General features: G+C 48.9%; 1 protein-coding gene across 1 annotated transcript; it reads right to left on the reverse strand.

Moving 5' to 3' along the window:
• Positions 1-1,056: 1,056 nt before the first annotated feature.
• On the reverse strand, positions 1,057-13,879 carry DUSP5 (dual specificity phosphatase 5). The gene is made up of 4 exons (XM_027529002.1): positions 13,297-13,879; positions 8,542-8,690; positions 5,310-5,529; positions 1,057-2,551 (listed from the first exon to the last, which is right to left on the reverse strand). Exons 1-4 carry the CDS (start codon positions 13,673-13,675, stop codon positions 2,145-2,147), a joined length of 1,155 nt encoding a protein of 384 aa, XP_027384803.1. The 5' UTR covers positions 13,676-13,879; the 3' UTR covers positions 1,057-2,144.
• Between the last annotated feature and the right edge of the window lie 8,043 nt (positions 13,880-21,922).

Here is a 21,922-nt window from a genome sequence, read left to right on the forward strand (position 1 = left end):
GATTTCCCTTCCTGTCCAGTGCTCTTTCCTCCGTTGCTTCCTCTGAAAGCCCTGGTTGGATTATGTAAATGCTGAAGGTAAAGCAGCTTCCCCAGTAGGGGTGACATTCTTACCTGAGGTCTTTCCAAGGAATCTGTGGGGAAGGAAAGTTCTGTGGGGAGCAAGGCCTCAAGCAAAGCTTTTGAGGTGAGACATTTAGGAAGTGCTATTGGCTTGGATGCCAGCTTGCTATTTGCGGACATGGCACCTGCCGGGGGAGCTGGAGGCTTTGGACACCCCATAGTCAAGGAGTATGGATTCGAATCCGTGTCGGGAATGTGTGATGTCAATCCCAGTCAGTTTCCTGTTCCTCATGATTAGGAAACAGTCCCCAAGAGTAGGCTGGAGCAGAGGCATAAGCCATGGGGATAAGCAAACACTGCCCCTTCCCTCCTCCACCACACAGAGGACATTACTCAGAAGGCAAGCTGATTCAGCCTTGGATTTAAACCCACTCATGGAAGGATTTACCTAGGAACTCCTCAGGGAATTATCTGTAAGAATTAATCCCAAGGGTAAAAAAGAACAAGCATTTAAAGCAAACCTTCACTTCATTCGCTTATTTGTCCCTCGGTCATTTTTCCATACTTTTCTGAGAGTCTGCCATACGCAGGTACCGGGGAGAAGGCTGACCACAAGCTTGCCACTCAGGTTTGCTGCCATCAAGGGTCTCAGGTTCTGAGGAACTTTTGGGACCATCTAGCTTAGTTCACTCATTTCATGGATGAAAAAGCTGAGGTTCAAGTTGAACTCTACCTGGGGCTTAAGGGAGTGAAGAGCTCAGGGTGGATAGATGCTCTGACCACCTCCCCATGTGGCCTGGATCTAAGAATTCTCTTGCAAGCGAACTTAGGAAAGCCTCCCAACTGGAAAGCATTGAGTAGACAAACAGCCTCATGCCTGCACACTCACCACCATCACCTTAAGAGTTCATTTGGATAGAGCCCAGAAAAGTAGGCTGGGTCCCCACCTCAATGTACCCCTGCCTGAACTCATTAACGTGAAGAAGCACTTTCGTTCTTTTTACTATTTTTATTTTGTACTATAAAAAAAAAAACGACAACCAGTAACATACTGCTTTTCTTCACATTCATATGGATTTTAGGAAATTATTGCCTTTTCCCCTGGAGAAATAACCTATAGACAAAAAAAAAAGTAGTACCACATTGAGAAATCTGCAAATCCCAGAAGTCAACAGCTTGAAGACAACCCCCAGGGGCAGGGAAGAACACAAGTGTCATCAGAGACGAGACAAGCACATATAAAGACAGCAAGCTGGGCTGACGACCGTTGCAATGCCACTGACCCAGGAAGTGGGTACCCTTTCTCTCTCGTGGCACCCACTGCCACCACCTCAAATGGGTGATTTTTGGTCTATGGTCTAAAACTCTTTTCAAATGACACAAGAGTTGCTTTGAGGAGAGGTGCAACGAGAAAGGTTCAAGTATGAATAAGAATCATGCCCAAGTCCAAAGTCAGGGAAGAACCCACAGTGAGAAGGAAACCGGAAGTGTTCCCGTCTCGCTACTTCACCCAGCTGACTCCACCTGATCCAAGACAGAGTCTCAAAAGCATCCGAGGGTTCAAATCGGCATATACTTCATGTCCCTAAAACCCTGCAGGGTTACTTTCCTGACTAGGTGGTGATCAGCTTATGCCCTGAAGCAACAGAGACAGATATAGAGACTGCCAAAATTAAAAAAAAAAAAAAGGTGGAAATTGTGCTTCCTTCAAAATGAATTGGCTTCATGACTGCCTTTTCTCCTGGTCTAGCAACAGCTTTCTCCCATGTTGCTGCAGGTTATTTATTGCCTTATGCTTGAAATGAAAAGGCGAATTTTGAGGTGCAAAGACTGGGCAGTCCTGAGGGCGGGGGTCTGGAAGTACAGTAGTCAGCACGGACTGTGCTCTCATAATGGCTTGGCCTTCCTTCAGTCCCGAGGTCAGTCTCAAGTTTGTCTGCAAACCTAGTGACCCCTTCGCTGTCCTACCAGGACAGCAGGACAGGGTGAGGTCTTCAGTATTGCACAGGTGTGAAATGTCCACGAGTCAAAATACAAAATCACAGTTGTTCTTGGGGCTGGGCTGGCTCCCCCAGCTCGGGTTTAGCAGGATGTGGCTGTGGCCAGGGGGCTCCGGCTGAGCTCTGAGGCTGTCGAGTGGGTGGGCACCGGGGCCAGCACCGAGGTAGGGAATGTGCAGTATGAAGCCTGCACATCAGGGCTCAGTGTCTGCAAGTGGGCGAGGAATGAAGGGCCGGCTGCCTCTCCTTGGCAGGAGGGAGCCTGAGGGGCGGGCGCAGAAGGCAGGATCTCAGACTCATACTGTAGGAGCTGGCCCATGAAGCCAAAGTTGGGCGAGACCACACTCCTCCTCTGCTTGATGTAATCAAAGGCTTCCTTCAGGTGGAACTGCTTGGTCTTCATGAGGTAAGCCATGCAGATGGTGGGCGAGCGGGAGATCCCAGCCTCACAGTGAACCAGGACCTTGCCTCCCTTTTCCCTGACACAGTCTGGAAGAAAGAAGAGACAGTGGGACTGAGTTGGGATGGGGACTCAAAGGCAATTGGGTTTAAAAAAAGTGACTTTAAAAAAAAGTGACCTAGTTATCAAGTCTCATCATGTCTGCTCAACAGCAGTGGTCCCACAGTAGGCTTCTGCCAGTCTTTAATCCTCACTGGCGAGGAGAGACCTCAGAGTCCCACTGATGTCCATCCCTCTGTAGGACCTACACAAACCTTAGTTTGTCAGGGTACTTGCACAGGTTCTGCCACTAGAGAGGCTCTAGACCTGGAGTAACCCCTTCCTGGGGATGCCATCTTAACTTGGGTTTCACAAATGGGTTTCAAGAAGGCTTTGGGAATATCTTTCAAACTGCATGCAAGTTTTTATTGCACATTCACATTTTTCTGAGAGGCTCAAAGACTGACTTGGAAAAGCAATTCCTGTCTCTCAGGGTCTGATTCTAATGGTGATAACCTAGTCCCCATCCTGGGAGAGGCCTTCCAGCCTCCCCGGGCACCTTGTTTGGCTATGCCAGGGCGCGATGCTTGGCTCAGCCCCCAGGGTTCCCACCAATGAAACATACAATAAATAGTGTGCAGCCGCTAATTATAGCCTTGGCTAAGTGACGCTTACGAGACGGAGGATATAAATGGCTTTGGCAAACTCCATCTTGCACAACAACGGGAGTTGCTACTATAAAGCTACCACCGTCAGTTAGCATGGTTTAGCTCAGTTTCACAAAGGTGGGGGGCGGGGGCGGGGTGCCCTCCTTTTCTGTTCTACTCCTACCCCAAAAAGAGCTCTAACTGTTAAAAATGGGCAGGGGTAAAAGGTTAAGCATATATACACATCAAATTAAAACCACAAAAAAGAGTCTTTCCAATTCCCTCTTTTGCTAGTGAGGAAACAATTACATCACAGGAAGTTAGACATACCTGGCACTATGTCAGGCCACCAAACGCAAAAGCATTTAAGATTTTGAAAGGCCAATAAAAGTCAGCCCCCTTACCCACCTCCTTCCTCATGTTTAAAAAAGGTTTGCAGCTGCATCTCTAAGATCTAAAAGATCATGTTTCTGAGCAGTCAGGAAGGATCCCTTGAGTTTCCAGAATGAAAATCTCAAAGGATGCCCCATGATAGTTCCTTAGAGGTGCCCCCAATATAGTCTCTGATTCAAAAGGAAAAAAAAAATTGTAAATTAGTTCAAAGGGGACTCCAAGTTCCTAGGATTACAGGGTCATGACTCCACAATTTTCTTCTGCTCCTCCACTGGCCTCCTTGTCATCCAGCTTTTAGTTGGCCCAGAGCCAAATCCCAGAAACCAAAGAGCCTACAGAACATTGCTTCTGGATTCCATTCCACCCCTCGGGGCTTGCCTTCCATGTGGCTCTTGGAAAGGGTCAGTGCGAGCATGGTTTGGCCTCAGTCCCTCCCTCCTTCAGCAGGGGGAGGGGTCTGGGGAAAAGTAGCTCGTGTGCCTTCAGAATGCTGTGGGTTTGTGTGCTTGTGTACACAACAGACACAATACACACACCAGATGGGGAGGGAGGCATCTGAGAAGTGATGGGGGCTGTTTCATGACCTCACTGAGAAGCTATCTAGGTAATTAAATAACAGGCTGAAGGGCAAGGCATTCCCAGGGACAGGGAGAACAAGTCAAGGATTTCCCACCCTGAGCCCATCATTTCAGCTGCCCCTCGGAGGCTCCAGAGGAACCGTCTCAGCCCAGAGGCTCAGGGCCAGGGAGGGCAGGCTCAGCCTTTTGCTTGCAGTGAGTTTCTCGGTGGGTTTCCATGGAGTAGAAATTGTGTGTGATGAGCAGAGGGCCCACCACGTGGCAGAAGAGGGGAGCCCTTTAATGGCTCCCTGCACTAAGATATCACTGCTACACTCAATACCAGCCTTTCCCCTCCAACATCCCTCACAGCCAGAAGCAGGAAGACCGCTGCTCAGCTTCAACAGCTGTGCAACGTTAAAGGGGAAAGAGGACTCTGGAAAGGGAAGCAAGTCCACAAGAGTGGGGAGCGGTGCCCAGCCTAGTCCCCAAGGGAGATGGATGGGAGAAAAAGATGTCAAATGAAAGAACAGTCCAGTCTGCCCTGAGGAGTTGAAATCCCAAGGCCCAAAAGCCCTTTCTAGGCAGAGGGACCAGAAGTTCCCAGGCCTACACAATGCAGTAAGTGATAACTACCTTACGGAACATACAAAGGATGCAAAAAGATGCCAACTTCTCTGTGCATAAAGCACGGAGCTTGAGTCGAGTGTTACTGTTAATCCAAAATGAGCTGAAAATGCAAAACAAATTGCCCCCAAAGCAGTTTGCCAAAAACCGTGGAAAGCTGCTGGGGCCCCGGGGGTTCAGTGCGTAAGTAATGCTCTCTCGATCCTTCTGTTTGCTTTTAAAAATATCCCAATCTACGTAGAAGCACAGTCTGCGTGGTTCTTTCCCTCCTCTGCGTCCCTGGCATGCAGCATCACTCATGCACGCACTCTGCTTCCCATCCATCCAGAAACACTAACAGAGCGGTAGTGAGTACTGCCTTAAGATGATATTAACTAATACATTTATCCTGCAAATTAAAGCTCCTATTAAACAGCAGCTCAAATCCTCCCCTCTGTCGTTCTGAGGTGAATCTCTTCTTGGCTCCCACTTGTGGTGGTTGCGCAAACAAGATGCTTTTCTTCTCAGCGATGGGGTGACCTCCATCAGTACATCAAAATCCAAGAACAGCCCCCCCCCAAATAACTGAGGACGGTGGCACGTACCGATGAAGTCTATTGCTTCTTGAAAGTGGGAGCTGATGTCAGCTGCATTGCTGTCTTCCACGGGGATCCATTTGTAGTGTAGGTGCATCGTGCAGGCCTCGGAGGTCCGCCGGGAGACATTGAGCAGGGCTGTGATGTGCAGGTTGGCAAGGAACTCGCACTTGGATGCGTGGTAGGCACTTCCAAGGTAAAGGAAAGGAAGGATTTCAACTGGGCCACCCTGGAAGCAGGGGCAAAGGACAACCAGGAAATATTGATCAGCTTGCTCTTTGGGGAGAAGAAAGAAAACAATCCTGACCTATTTGTTTTCAATTCGGAGGTTCCCTCTCTGGTTCCCAGGTAGAGAGTTGAGAGCAGGGCAGTTTAACCAAGAGTTTGGGTAGAGCCTCCATCCTGGTAAACTCTCTACCCTATGCCACTGCCTTGGGACTCAGGGACAGTAAATCCCACACAGCTGAGATTTTCATTTCCTTACATATATCGAGGTGGAGGGAAATGTTGGCAGCCCTTCTAGATTGACAAGGATGAGAAGCAGGGTGGGGTGGTGGAAGACTTGAGAAGACCATGTTGAAGTTCTAGCTGCCCCATGAGTGCCAGGCCAAGGCCTGAACCTTGGGGGCAACCTCGATTTCCTTCTAGAGCCCCATCCTTTACAGTCTTGACCGTGGATGTAATGTGTTTCATCAAACCTAGGACACTGTTGATCCTAAAAGGCATTTGGATCTAACACCAAAACGTGCCTCCCACTATCCCCAAAAGTATACGTCTCAGAAGTGAAAATAACCACTATCTATCCGAAATCCTCAGATAAGGAAAAGCTGTTAGGCCATGATCAGAGGCTTGGTCTTTTTTTGTTGTTTTTTTCTTAGCTATGCTGCTCAGCATGTGGGATGCAGGATCTTAGTTCCCTGACCAGGGATCAAACCCACGTCCCCTGCAGTGGAGGCACTGAGTCTTAACCAGTGGACCATCAGGGAAGTCCCAGGCCTGATCTTTAGTAGAGCTGAGTTTTGCTGAGAGATGCTTACATCCTTACCCTTTTGGGAGACAACCTATACCTGAGGTTTCTAGTTACGAAGGATCCAAAGAACCAGAGACCATCTACCCTGAGGCAAAGCTAAAAAGAACTGCTGGCTAATCAGACTCTGGCAGTCTCAGCATTTCCAGGGTGGCCAGAAAAGCTATCGTTCCACAGCGGGAACAATGGGAGCCCGGGATCTACAGAGAAAAACACTGAGCTGGGGTGACGGTGGCTGTGTCTTTGGCTGCCTTTCTCGTATCATCCATCCGTTTCCTGTGTTTCCATTTCCTGTCCTGGAATAAAAGTGGAATGGAAACTCTTTGCCAGCCCCATGGTAGGGAAAGGGGCAATGGGATGAGGGCCGGCAGAAGAAGGCAGTTCTCAGAATACTCCGCATGGGTGCCGGCTTTTCCTTTCCGGAGATGTCGGGTGTTTAAGGCAAAGGCCAGTTTGACCACTTGAAAGAAACTTAAAGTGATTTTACAAAATGTAGTAATAGTAACAACCAGTACTTTTGCTAGCTGGCCCCTGGGCTTAACATTTAAGATGTAACTACATAGACGTCTCCCTCTCTTTAGAGATTGGAAAATGCTGCCACACCAGACCTGGGATCCTACTCAGTTTCTCCTGGAGCTTAGCCCAACCAACACCCCTGAAACCATATTTCTTTCCTTTTTTGAATCTTCTTCTTAGACTCAAGAGGAAGAAACCAAAGGGCTTCAGAAACCTCAAAGGTTAACACGACCTCCCCCAGCTTTTCTCAAGGCAGAAGCACTTCTAAGAAGTAACACTAGGGGCTTCCCCAGATGAGTCTTGGAGACACTTCAGGGCCTCCCCCGGTTCTTGCTTGGCCAAAGAGCTGCTGCGCTTTCACAACATCCTGCAAATTCTCATTTCTCTTTCACTTTCTGAGAAAGGGAGGGGGGAAAACACCACCCAAACAAACAAACGCAAATGGAAATCCAGCTAAGCCGGATGCCCACGGCTTGAAAGCCCAGGGTTCATAATACTCTGTAATTTTAACAAAGGAAAACAAACAAAATAATAACCTTGGCACCTCGCCAAGCGAATAGGTTTCCTGACCAAAGATTCCATTCAAGGAAAAGCCACCTGGCTGAACTTGGAAGTCTATCCCCAGGGGGCAGAGCTCTGTTCATGGCAGGCAGCTGGCATCTTAGGTAGTAGCATCTAGAAGTCTTCCTTCTTATGATTTGGGTATGTTCTTATTTTGTGTGAAGAACCTAAAAAGTTCCTCCTACCAAGTCAGGTACCTAATGGAATGACCTTCTTCCAAAAGAAGGCAAGTGGCAAACAGAACAGGGTCCTAAAAAGGACCAGAGCAAGGGATGAAAAGAAGGGAGTTCTGAGCTTAGTGCTGCCATGAACCGAGCAGCAAAAACCAATCACCCACGAGCTGTGACAGTTTTTCCCTCTATAAAATGGGAAAGTAGGTTTTGACCTCTGGTTTCTGCACATCTGGGTCCTTGCTTGCTTCCCTCCCCCTCCCCCCATTCCTCCTGCATCATAGGTAACCCCCTAGCTGAGCTGTCCACTTTTTTTGCCTTTAGTGGGTTGCCAGAAAGTACAACTCTAGGAAGGGAAAAAACCCACGTGTTTGTAGACACATGAAATCCTCTAGTGTCTCTTGATCTCTGGTTTCAGAATTTATGGAATTATAAGCATCAGAAACCCCTAAAGGAAGCTGCATAGCCTTCCAAACAGTAGTTTCTCTACAACCCTCCCCCAATCTTCTTCCTTCAGTTAAAAATGCCAAGACACGCCTTTACAGGTACCGGGTTGGTTTGCAGAAACTGCAGAGTGTGAACAATTACACAGAAGACCAACACAGGAAGCCTGAATGTCATCTCTGAAAACGTCTTCAGGGAAACCTAAACTGCTATTTCGATGCTTCTCTGCACCTCCCAGGCCAGCTAACAATAATATATCTTTCACTTCCCCTTTTCCCCAGAAGCCACCAAGCATCCTGAAGCGTGTTTGCTCTTGACAGCTTATTTGCTGGAAGGAAGCCCATGTACTCTTGGATGGAAACTCAAGTTGGCAAGCAACAGAGGTTCTCCAAAGCTAGAGGCCTCTGCCAGCTCCCTGATCCGCAAAAGAACCAACCTACGTTAGTGATCAGGGAGAGGGAGAGCCAGGGTGCTGTGCAAGGAACAGAGCCAGGGGCCTGGATGGCACTTCCACACTACGTACCTGGTCATAGGCCGGCCTGTAGCTGATGTTGAGCACTGATTTCCCACACTGACTGATGAGGGCTCTCTCAGTTTCAACCTTCTCTTGTGAAATGGGTTTTACATCCACACAACACTCAGGATATTCTGAGTAGAAAGTCTCATATCCCCCTAAAAGACAAAAATAAAAAAGCAAGAGAGATATAAGTACTGACTTTTTTTTTTTTTTCAGTCTGTGAGAAAATGCCTAGAATTGATCAATACCCTGAGAGTGGAATATTAAAAAAAGGTATTAAGTCACTATACATTCTGGTCTTATAAAAAAAACTGAGCCAAAACAAGTAATAGTTTTAGAATAGAAATGGGCTCCACAGACAAACACATACTCACTCTCTCTTTCTCTCCTAAAAAGCTATAGTTCAAAGGCAATGATTAACTTTTAATGTCTATCAGAAGAAGCTTAAGCTGTGAAAGGAAATATATCTGACATCTGGCAAATATTAACCAAACCCCTCCAGACAACAAAAGCCATTTTCTCATATTTATCTAAAATTCAGGTGTGATTATGCAGAATTTCATTAATTCTTGAAAGAAGCTCTTAAATTGGTCTGTTTCATCCATAGCCAATCAGCTCTAAACAGGATTATAGATGAAACCCCCTCTATAAGGGAATGGGGTCTTACATGAGGTTTTAACCTCAGGGCCATAAAATAGCCCTGCCCTTTCTCCTTCCCAAGGTGCTAAGAACACTGCTGACAGTCCTCTCCACAGGTCCAGTGTAATCAATCTAGTTAATTACCTTCTAAACCAAGCTAGAGGAATGAGGCCTTCTGAACTTAATTCTTATCTCCACTCCCAACCCCCGCTGCTTTCCCCTTGATGGCCACCTACTCTCCCCTTTATTATTACCCTCCCCTCCTGAACTTTCTCCCCAGCTACACACGCCCTTGTGTGTGCATACACACCCTCAAACTGATAAGTCAACTACCCACAGGTATGATTCTATAAAAATCCTAACTACATTTAAACTTCTGCAATTGGATCACTTAAGGTTAGAACTACTCTGACCAAATCAGAGAAACTTGAGGATGTAAATTCTTGGGCCCATACAGGAAGTGGGGAGAACCAAACAAAAAAACTGGCCCTGAAGCCTGAGAATGCCAAGTGCTGCTGGGTGACTAGGCCAGCCTCATGTGGGGAAACCCCCTGCTTCCACTCCAAAGGGACCTAAGCCATTTCCTAGAGCCTCCAGAAAACCTGCTTCTTTTTCCAGAGAATTGGGGTCAAAACATCACTTTTTTTTTGGCCACACTCTGTGACTTGCAGGATCTTTAGTTCCTGGACCAGGGATTGAACCTGGGCCCTGGCAGTGAAAGTGCCCAGTCCTAACCATTAGACTGCCAAGGAATTCCTTCAACCATCACTTAAAGAAGCATTCTGAGACCATATATTTTTTTCCCCAATGGCCCCCTTTTTTTCCTTTTGTCTTTTGGTGCTGTGATAGCCCCACAGTGGAGCACATGGTGGCTTTTTTAAACCCCTGCCATAGGCAAATGGTTAATGGATTACTCGGCAGTCTCCAGTTCTCTTTCAGAAGCTGCGGCCAATTCCTAGAATGAATCATCTCGCCATTACTGCTTCCTCTCAGCGTGCTGGAACTGCCCCCGCCCCCACCAAGCACACCCAAATCTCCCGTGTGGTCACTTCAACAAATAGCCACCCGGGCCTCCCCAGATGAGCTTCCGGACCTCCACAATGACCAATTTCCCGGTCATGCTGACAGGTCATGCCGGAGGGCGGCAGAGGTGGAAAGTTTGGAGTTATCTGTGGCTTAGTTTCCCCTCCTTCACCACCACTGCCTCCACCCCCTGCACGGACCCTCAGCTTCCTCCGAAGAGGTGTCCCTAGTAAGCAAAGCACTTCTTGTGCCTCAACATTTTCGTTTCTAGGAGACACGATGAGCGATAGGGGACAGGATTCTGAAGTAAAGCGGCCCAGGCCCTCTCAAACTCCAGCATGAAGCTTGGGAAAGAAAAGCCTTCAGGTCACCCCATCTCTTGGCTTTAAATAGAGCACTTATAAGAGCTGGCTGTTAGGAGGACAGACAGGAGGTGCGGGTGTGGGCTGGGTCCTGCTTGCCTGTTGACAAAATATGGCAGGCAGACAAAGAGTCTCAGTGTGACGAGACAGATAAACAGGGTCCTGCCTCTTCAAGTTGGGGTCAGGAGTCTTCCAGATTAGATGGTCTCTGTCTTTCACCCACTCCCATCAGAAGGGTGAAGAGATGGAGCATTCCTCTCTGGTGCCTCACTTGAGATGCAAGAGCTGTAGCAACTCTTGGCTGCTTCAGTTGTCTTCAGAGTGGTTCTGAAGACACTCACTCATTGATCACCACTGCAATACCAGGGGAGTTGAGCAGAGAAAGAGGACGGACACTATCTATAAAATACACATTGACAATGTCATTTGGTCAATTCATTTTAGTGGGGTGTGTGTGTGTGTGTGTGTGTGTGTGTGTGTGTGTGCAGAAGGCATTGACAGAAATGTACAAGGCATTGCCCTCACGATCTGAGATGCCACTAGATCAAAAACCTGAGCTCCTACCTGGACATTAGTTAGGTGAAGAAATTATTTTCTTTGGCAACAACTTAAAAGTTCAGCATTGTTGTAAGGCTAAGTATCAAACAATTTCTACTGAAATTTAAAACAGACATAAACTGTGACCTGGCGATTCTCATAATTTTACCAGAAGATAGTGCACACACAAAAGCATTTGGACAGAGATATACTCTCCCAGTTCAGTCACTCAGTTGTGTCCGACTCTTTGCGACCCCATGAAGCATGCCAGGCCTCCCTGTCCATCACCAACTCCCGGAGTTCACCCAGACTCACGTCCATCGAGTCAGTGATGCCATACTCTCCCACACTGCTTCAAATTCTAAGGCATGAAGCAATCTACTTACTGGCTATCATCAGGGGATGAGTTTAAAAAGTGAATAGGACATGTATGCTCTGATATGGACAAGTCTCTCAAAATCTAGTTAGGTGAAAGAGGCAGGAACAGGAAATACACAAAATAATTCTATTTTTAAAAGATACTCATGGAAAATTAATTTATCTAAAGATGAACAAGAAATAGTTGACTGTTGCCTCTGGGGAGTGGAACTGGGTTCTAGGGTGTGCAGAAGATCCACTTTTCATTGTACAGCATGTTACTTTCATTAAAAATTAAAAAAAAATCATTTTTACTTGAGATGTGAGTCTACAGAGCTGCCTACTTCCTGTGGCAATAACTTTCAAATGGCTTGCACGGCCCCTTGGAGAGGGCTGAAGACCAGAGGTAGGACCAGAAGGGGTTTCCTGGAAGATATCTTTCATGCTGCTGGAGAGGCAGAAGCTTTCCCTGTACTCACAGCTAAGAAGAGACCAAAAAGGTATCAGGAAGACAAATAAATCAGGGGCTCTGTGTGAAAGCTCTGCAGAGTTTAGAGGGCACTCTCCATCTCCTGGGGGCTGAGGCTGGGTGCAAGAGAAAGATCTTCTGCCTCTGGTGTCTCCCTAACAGGAATCAACTGGGGACAGACAGCCTGCAAGAGGTGCTAATCGAGGTGGGAGCTGCCCCTGAATCTCTGGAATCTCCCGATCTGGAAGATGTAAAACTCCACACGTTGCACGGTTCTAAAACAGCGCCCTCACGCTCTCAGCTCACCGCACCTGAGTTCTGAATGCCAGCTATGTTATATCTCAAGGCGACCTCCCAGAGCTGGCTGGGCTGAGTCCTCGTCGTCTCTTCCCTACAGGATAAGCCTTCCATACACTTGAGGTTAAAACAGACTCAAATAAAAGGCGGCAGCAATCACAGGAAGTGATACAGAAATCAATACTCTGTAATTTGACAGTAAATCACCCACCCACTAGCAAAGTCATCTCCCCCAGCAGGTGTAACGTGCAGACTGGTAAAGCAGCTACTGGAGGGTCTCAAACCAAATGCACCGCAGTCCCCTTCACAAGCACCCTGTGGCCCCTCTCCTAGGTCCTGGCTCGCCGGCCAACCTGCCGCCCGCCCCCGGGAGACCGTGTTAGGTGCCCCAGCTCTGGCCCACGACCAGTCCAGGGGATGATCCCGGCGCGGGAGAGAGGTGAAAAAGAGTGAGAAGACTAAAGACTGTCAGCTCCAAATGGAGCTAGAAAGGCCTGGGAGGGGAGAAAGGGAAGCCGAGAAACAATAAAAAGCAATAAAATGAAATGAAAAGGAAGAGAGGGGAGGGACTCGCCAGGGTCAAAAAGGCAAGAGGGTCGATGAAGACACAGCCTAACATACGTTAATTGTCCAGGCGGGAGGAAAGGGGACACCGCGGCGCCACGCTCCTGGCGGGGGTGGGGGGGTGGTGGCGACCCGCGGATCCCTTCAGATCTGTCCATCAGGAAGGCTCCAGAGCGCCGGCCCCAGCGAAAGACATGAAGCCGACGCCGGGAAACCCGGCTCGTGCTGGGCGCTCCCTAACTGCTAAGAAGCAGCGCCCCCAGCAGCGTGCAGCAACCCCACCCCCCCGGGCACCCAGGCCGTTAAACGCTTTCGAGGAACACAGGTGGGGACGGAGAAGCTGCGAGCGCTGACACCGGCCGTGGCCTTCCCGGCGCACGTCAAGCCCCAGGGTGCAGAACTTCCCCGGCGCCAGGATCGAGGAAGGCGCCGGCGCCAGCAGGGGACCCCAGAGCCCGGGGCCGTCCTGTCGCGGTGGGGTGACCAAGGATCCGCGGCTCCGACGCAGCTCACCTTTAAGGAAGTAGACCCGCGGGCCGGCGGGCAGGCAGGCGAGCAGCGAGGTGAGCACGACGCGGGCGGCGCTCTCTTCGCGCAGCTTCTGCCAGTGCCGGCTGCCCTGGTCCAGCACGACCACGGCCGCCACGCCGCCGCCGCCCTCCTGCAGCAGCCGCGCGCGCGCCGCCTCGTCGGGCAGCACGTAGCGCGCCGACACCGCGCCGCCGCGGGCCCGCCGCAACACCACCGAGTTGAGGTTGACGTTCAGCGAGCCGCGCACGCTCGAGGCGGCGAAGGCCAGGTAGGGCCGGCAGTCGAGCACCACACAGCGCGCCGCCGCCTCCTTGCGAAGCATCTTGCGCAGCTGGCGCCCGTCGAGCGACGTGACCTTCATGCCGCCGCCCAGCGGCCCCGCGCCGTGCGCGCCGCAGGTGCCCACAGCCAGGGTTCCCGCCGGCGAGGCCCAGGAGGACGACCCCACGGGGCTGCGGCCGGCCGACCGAGCCCGGCGCCGGAGCGGACGCTCAACTCTTCTTTCCCGCCCCGCACGCTCGGCGCCCGGCCGGGCCACTCTCTGCCGCAGAAGCCGGGGATTCCGCCGGCAGCGCAGCATTTTATGTGAATGGGTGTGCAGCCTGTGACGTGGCTGCCCATATAAGGCGGAATATGGGTATTTCCCCGCCCCTTCGGGCTGCGGCCACGCCCCCAGGGGGCGGGACGCGCGGGGCGGGCGCCCAGCGTTAGTCAGCCCGAGAAAGAGGAAGTGGAAGGCGCCTCGCTGTGTTCTCTGCGGCGCTGCGCGCAGACACTCACTGGCGCATCACCGGGGACTGCCGGTGGGTTGTCAGGAATGCTAGGAGGCCGAGGTGACCCACGCTGTGCGGGAAGAGGAGGAAGCGGAGGAGGCAGAGCTAGCGTCGCACCATAGGCTTTGAGTTTCATAGACGTAGGTTCTGGACCTTCTGGGGGCCGTGCCTGACAGTGCGGTAGGCAGAGCTAGGGGCGCCCTCGGTCGTGCCCCCAGATGAATCAGAAGCAGATTTCAGGCGTTACGGAAGTCTTTACGCGGGAAATGAGATGATAGCTGGAATTTGCTTCGAAGTCTGAGTTATTGATGACTCAAGTTTGGGCTTGTATTGGTAATCACTGGAGATTGGTACCTGGGTGTTCATTATACTGTTTTCTCTACTTTTCTTTATATTTTGAAATTTTCCACCGTAAAAGTACCCGAAAGTAAAAATAAGAAGAGAAGAGCCAGCAGTTAATCTCCCCAAATGGATTCTGCCCTCAAAGGATTGATGGTCCTTTTCTTTGTCACACTCCCAGATAAAAATTAGAATGGTTGTAATGACCTATTGCACAGCACTTGAAACTCTACTTAATGCTTTGTGACAGCCTGGATGGGATGGGGGTGTTTGGGGAAAAATGGATACATGTATATGCATGGCTGAGTTCCTTTGCTGTTCACCTGAAACTACCACAACATTGTTAATCGGCTCTACTCCCCCCCCCCCCATAAAAAAAATAATAAAGCTAAAATTTCACTGAAAAAAAAAATTAGAATGGTTGTTTTTTGAGGAAGCATTTTCTGTCACCCGGAAAATATCTGTGGTGAACTCAGCTGCAGCGTCAGCATGCACTGTTGATGGAGCTCAGCCCAGCCAACTGTCCAGGTGGCTTCTGGGATTTAGGGGATTATCTGTGGATAAAGTATAATCCCAGGCTGTCTGCCCCCACCAGTCCCCAGCAGCTTTAGGCTTCCCATCCCCAGTCTTGGGGAACTGGACACACTCACCCATTCAGCAAGTATTTATTGAGGAGCAGCTCTATGCCCCGCTAGCTGCAGAGACACTCTTAGGGAAACAGGCTTCTCCCCTCAATCTCAGGACTAACCATTTTATTGTGAGCCTGAGAGGAAAGGGGAATGCCTGATGGAAAATAGGCTGCTTCCACTAGGGAGGGGCTTGTTTGCTACAAAGGGGAATGACGTTTTTAGAAGGAAACAGAAATTGAATTCTGAAATCAAATGCAATCACACCAGACACCAGCTAGCTGGCCATTGCCTCTGGGTCTCAGCTGCCTTCAGTCAGAGGGACTGTCCTCGCCTTACCATAGGAGCCTTAATGAAGGCGTGGAAGGAAGGTTTTCTTTCTCTTTGCGGTTATCTGTACCAGCCTTCCCTACAATCTGCTCCTCCTCTAGTGTCACCAAACCTCCTACCTCTAAACATTTCAACCTATGACCACACATGTATGGAGCACCCACATGGCCAGGCTATGTACTGGTCGCTGGACACTAATGTGATCTGGACTGCTCCAACTGCCCCCAGCTCAAAGAGGCTCGGCCCGGCCACAGACCTATAGTCAGTGTGACAGACACCTCATCCGTGTGTATGAGGTGGGGTAGGCTGGAGCTCTGGAGAAGGCCACCTAGAGCAGAGGAGAGCTGAGGTGAGCTTACAGGAATGAATCGAGGAGAGCCAGGCTGTGGAGGGAGGGAGTAGAAAGCATTCCAGGCACAGGTAACCCCTTGCTTAGTTGCTTAGTTTTTGTCGCTTAGTTGTGTCTTGACTCTTTGCGACCCCGTGGACTGTATCCCACCAGGCTCCTCTGTCCATGGGATTCTCCAGGCAAGAATCCTGGAGTGGGTAACCATTCCCTCTGCCAGGGAATCTTCCCAGCCCAGGAATCAAATCCAGGTCTCTCACATTGAAGGCACACTCTTTACCATCTGAGGGAAGGTAAAGGAATTAAAAAAAAAAAAAAAACAGTAAGAACCCAGAATGGTGTGTGTGCTGGCGGTATGTGGAAGACTAAGGCATTTCTGGTATTTATTAGAAGATTAAGCAGGTCAGGTGGCAGAAGGACTTGTGTGTCATGTAAGGCCTTTAGTCTTAGCCTTTGGCTGGCTCAGCCCCAGATGAAGATGTTACTCAGGGACCTGGTCAGGTGAGCATTTGGGGACCTCATTTAGGTCGTCCTGTGGAGGAAAGATGTTTTATTTGAGGGTGGGGGTGGGGTCCAGACTGGGCTCAGGGAGACAGATAGGAGGCTTTTGTGGGTAATCCAGGCCTGAGCTGATAAGGCCCCAGCCGGAACTTGGCAGTGATAGCAGCAATTGAAGAGGCCACACAGATGGGAGAGACAGTTAGGAAGTAAATTGCCGGAAGGGCTGGGATGAGGGAGAGAGGGGTAGAAGGTGACTGAGTGAATGGTGACACCTTTAGATAGGGACCCTGCAGGAACAAGTCTGGGTGTGTAGCAGGAGGAGGAGTTGGAGGTGAAGTTTAGATTATTAATAAGTAGAAGTTGATCGTGGGCAACCCAAGGGGATAGTGGTAGGGTGGGCTGGCAAGCAGTGCAGGAAGGTCATCTGTCAACGGGATTTGTCTGTCACTTCCTATGCCCAACAGTTCACCAAGTCCCAGGACTCTGCTTTTCAGATCTCCTTCCTCAGCTGTCCTTTCTAGTCCCGTGGCCAGGGCCAGCTTCCTGAGCGTGTGACCTGTGTAGCTGGACAAGGCTGTACTTAGAAGGGCACAATGCTTGCTTTAATGCTTGCTGTCACTCTATTGACAATAATTTTCGGACAAGGAACCCTGACTTTTCCTTTGGTACCGGGCCCCACAAATTATGTAGCCAGTGCCTCCCATTTGTTGTTCTTGTTCAGTCTCTAAGTCTCTAAGTCGTATCTGACTCTGCGACCCCGTGGACTGCAGCATGCCAGGCTTCCTGGTCCTTTACCATCTCCCCGAGTTTGTTCAAACTCATGTCCATTGAGTCGGTGATGCCATCCACAGTATTAATTAAAGGGCCCCTTTAGCCCTGCCACTGGGCCCTACAGTAGCATCCTGTTTCCCAATCTTGAGGTCCTCTCCTTGCTCTCTTGTCTTCTGCAATGTGATCTTTCAAAGCTTAGATCAGAGCACAGAGCCCACCGTCTCTGCTCAGAAACCTTCAGGGACACCTACGCACTGTCTGATAAAAATCTAGATTCCTTAGTGGAACACCAAGATCCTTATTCTAACCAACTGGCCATCACCCACCTCCAGCCTTGTTTCTCTCCTTCCGTCCCCCTTTCCCAACTCCAGCCTCCAGTCACACAGAACTGCCCATTTCCTAAACCTGCACAGCATTTTGCTGCCTCCACTCTTTTCTACAGGACTTGAGTGCCTCCCTCACTCCTTTGTTAGGAATCCTTCTCCACCTTCACACACCAGCTCCAGAGCTACGGTTTCACCTCCAAGAAGTGACCCCTTGATCCGCCAGCCTGTTTATCAGTTGCCCTCCTGGGGTTCTCACGCTCTTGCCGTTTTCCCCTCCCCCAGCCCGTCACAGGAGTGTTATCTGTCCTGCTGTTAGTCTGAAGGCTCCCAGGCCACACTCAGGACTTTTCCCACTATCGGTGACCCCATCATAACACCCAGCACATGGCAGGAGCTCACGCAGTTTTGGCAGAATGAAATCTGGTGCTTGCTGAGACTTGAAAGCAGCAGGCTTCTTAGTAGGCATGCAGGGGAAAAAGTTGGCCACAACATAAATAAGGGCCTTACACCCTGGATCAGGAGACAAGACAGGAAGCTGTAGACTCACAGGCCCTAGGATCAGGAAGTAAAATTTGGAAGAGGAAAATGTCTGACTCCTCCTCACCCCCAGCCCCACCACTGCTTGGGAATGGGAGTAAGGGGTGAGGGGGGGGGGGCGGCGGGTGGGCGGCAGTGTGGTTCAAGAAAAAAAGCAGAATTTAAATTAGCGTGAGTATATGAAGCAAGACCTTGCTTTATTTGTCATTCTCTCTCTGATGCCAGTTCCTCAGAGCTGGGCAAGATTTTTGTGTTTCTTGTCCCCTCCTTTGACCGGTCATCTTAGCCCTCAAGCCCTGACTCATTATTGTGATCTGATGTTCTTACCTGGTGGAGGGTCACAGTGCCCCTTTCTAAAAAGCGCAGGCCTGTTCCTTGGAAAAGTGTACACGCAGTTTTCAGCTTCCAGCGTCGGGAAGCTGCACAGACCTGGGACGCCTGTGTCTGCCCCTGCTGCCTTCATCTGCCTGTGAAGTGGGGCCAGGTGGCCTGTGGATCAGAGGGTACCCCAGAATGCCAGGGCAGGGCCCCAGAGCCACTCTGAAGACAACCCAAGGGTCCACTAGCAGCCCCAGCCCTCCAGGGGATGCATTTTGCCAGCTCACTTCATTGGCTTTTTTGTTTCTCATCATGCAAGTAGCACATGCTCATTATTGAAAATGTGGGAAAAGCAGAGATGTGAAAATGATGGTATTTTTTTCTTTAAGAGCACTACTTTCTCTGGTTTCTTCAAGACTGCTATTGGGTCTGGACCCAAGACTTGCTTCACACCATCTTGGTAAAAAGGAAAGAGCACTGGGCTAGGAGTCAAAGAGCTGGATTTTTGTTCAGCCTCTGCTGTGACCAGCTTTTGTTGCTTCTTTAATATTTGTAGAGTGCCTTCTGTGTGTATAGGTGTTTTTCTCCCCATGGCCCTCCCATCTCCCTCACCCCCAGGACCTTAGAGTGGAGTGAATACAAAGTTCACCTCAGGATGTAGGCACTTGCTGTGTGACTGTTGAGAATCACTCACCCTTTGCTGTCATGGTTTCCTCTTCTATAAAGTAGGGACATTAGCGTCTATCTGTACATGGTGAGTGACAATGACATAATGTACATAAAGCTATAGCATGATGTAAGCATAAGGTATTTGTATGGTTGTTGTTGTTAATAATAATAATACCCATCAGCAAAGCATTTACTCAGTCAAATGCTGATACACTGGTACACTGTTTCCTCCTCTATAAAATGGGAATGAAAATAGGACTTAGCTCATAAGTTACTATCATGATTCAGTAGGTTAAGTTACTTAGAACGGAGGGCTACTTAGAATGCCTGGTGCATATTAAGAACTCAGGAAATGTTAACTAGGTGAACAGACTGTAGTATTTGTTCCAGCCAAGAAACGACTTTTTAATGGCTCAGGAAAAATAAGATGGGAATAGGCATGGCAGGGAGAAAGAGGGGTACTTGCTGTTTAATTCAGCTGGCAGTGAAAGAATTATTGGAAGCCCTTGAACTTGTTCTCAAGGCTTACTGAGTTTGAGGGGATATTTAAAGAGTAAAAATCCCCAGACCAACTTACAGTAAACTAGAAGTGACAAGAAGCCATTCAGATAATAATAAGTGCTAAATTGGATGGTTTTGATATTGAGACCCGAAGAAACTTTGTAGAAGAGAGATCAATAAAGCCAGGAGCATTAGAGCAGGTGAGTCTGGGAGGGGGGTTTAGGTTTGATTAAACAACTCTTCCAGTTCTAAGAGCAAGGACTTTGGAGTGTGACATTTAAGCCCCTGGTCAGCTGCTTACTGATTGTGTGACCTTGGGCAAGTTACTTCACTTCTCTAAGCCACAGTTTTCTCATCTGGAAAAAAAAAAAATGTGGATTGGGGGGAGATAATAATAGTACCTACCTCCGAGGGCTGGTGAGAAGATTAAATGGAGTACCTATGAAAAGCTCTTCTCTGCGTGCCTGGAGCATGGTAGGGGCTCCGTGTGAGCCAGTATTTTTCTTTGAAAAGTCACGGGCAGCACAGAAGCACAGAATCTTGGCAGTAAGGAATTGTAATTCTATTTTGAAATTTTCCAGAGAGGGAGCTTACTGCCTCATGAGGCATTTTTGAATGAGGCCAAAAAAGGAAACAAGCATATCCTGGGGTTTTTATGAGATTCCAGGTATGTCCTGAGCACTTCACTAAATCCTCACAACCGCCCTATGATGAAGTACTATTGCCCCAATTTTACAGTTGGTCAAGGACAAAGAGAGAGGGCCAAGGACTAAGAGAGGGCTTTCCTGGTGGCTCAGACGGTAAAGCATCTGCCTGCAATGCGGGAGACCCAGGTTTGATCCATGGGTTGGGAAGATCCCCTGGAGAAGGAAATGGCAACCCACTCCAGTACTCTTGCCTGGAAAATCCATGGATGGAGGAGCCTGGTAGGCTACAGTCCATGGGGTCGCAAATAACTGGACACGACTGAGTGACTTCATTTTCTAAGGACAAAGAACTGAAGCCGACTTTCCCGTATCACCTACTTTTTGCTTCCAGGTCTGGAGAAATATTGTGTAAATCTAGACTCTCTGAAATATTTGAAGATGGTCATCTTGTCCCTTCCCCACCTTATCTTTTCTAAGATAACAGTCCTTGTTCCTTACATAACTGTTTTCCGGATTCCTGGAAGACTTTTCATTTATTTGCCAGAACTCTTTACTTGTGATCCCTGAATGAAACTGGAGTGCAAGAGAGAATGTCCGTTTACTCAGAATTCAAAGGTCCAACTGAAAGAGTGGCCATTAAGGTCCCTGGACATGGGTAGAGAAAGGAAGAGATGGAAGAGTACCAATACTTGAAAGCAAAGATGCAGGCTGTCCTCTCCACTGGGGAGCCACAGACCATCTCTGAAGAAATCAATTCAGTTCAGTTCAGTCTCTCAGTCGTGTCTGACTCTTTGCAACCCCATGGACTGCAGCACACCAGCCTCCCCTATCTGTCACCAATTCCCGAAGCTTGCTCAAACTCATGTCCATGGAGTCAGTGATGCCATCCAACCATCTCACCCTCTGTTGTCCCATCTGAAGGAATGGGAGGGGCATTTTTTACTCCCCACTCCCAGCCTCCCCCTTGCAGCATTTCAAGTCTGGTCTAAATGAATGGGGAAGGGGGCCATTCTTGAAACTACAGGAAGTGGGCTGGAGGTGGGAAGATGTTAGAAGGAGCAAGTTTGTGGTCTCTCCAGCTTTGCTATGGAGATTATGGCCGGAAAGATAAATAACTGGTAAAACTTACTATTATTTTTTTTTAACAGGGAGTGTATACCCTTAGGTGAGCATCATAAATGCTCTATACTAAGACCCTTGGGGCAAGAAGATGTGAAAGCTGTGGGGAGAAAACCACCTATAAGTGAAAAGTCCACAGCCTCTGGGTAGAGATCTCTGGTTGCTGGTTTCTCCCCCTTCCCTCTCAATGTGGTTCCTGAAGATGATTTCCAGACTCCAGTCTTTTACCACCTTCATGGGTTTCACAATACCTGAGTATTGTGACACCTCCTCTATCATTCCTGAAATTGGCTTTACAGAGACTCATTAAAAACAATAAGCAAAAAAAAACAACCCACATTTTGTCTTAAATTGTAGTCTCTGAAGTTTAATAACCTAATTCTATTTTTTTGTAGTAGAAATTAAAATCTATGACAATTCAGATGGGAGACTCTCATCTGTATACCACCTACAGTCTCCTCTCCTGCCACCAGGATGCCAACTTGTATGTGGAGAAACAGTGATTGGGTTCTGGAATAAAGAAGACCGGTGTCGAGCCCAGATTCTGGAAGTGGCCAGCAGTGTAGCCTTGTACAAATGCCTTAAACTCTTCCAAGCTACAGTTGCTTCTTGAGTAAAGTTGGGATAGTTAAGTTATAAAGCAGAAACAAAATAATTGAAGTGGAAAGCACCTTGTAAAATGCTTGGGCTATTCCTTTCAGTAACTTCCTTGCTCCTGGGGAAGGTGGGGCCTGGAATCCTACCTCCTCTGGGCTAGAACTAGTGGAAAAACATTCCTAAAACCTACAGACTTCAGAGAAAGGCA

This window comes from Bos indicus x Bos taurus, chromosome 26, assembly GCF_003369695.1.
Source record: "Bos indicus x Bos taurus breed Angus x Brahman F1 hybrid chromosome 26, Bos_hybrid_MaternalHap_v2.0, whole genome shotgun sequence".
Taxonomy (NCBI): Eukaryota; Metazoa; Chordata; class Mammalia; order Artiodactyla; family Bovidae; genus Bos; species Bos indicus x Bos taurus.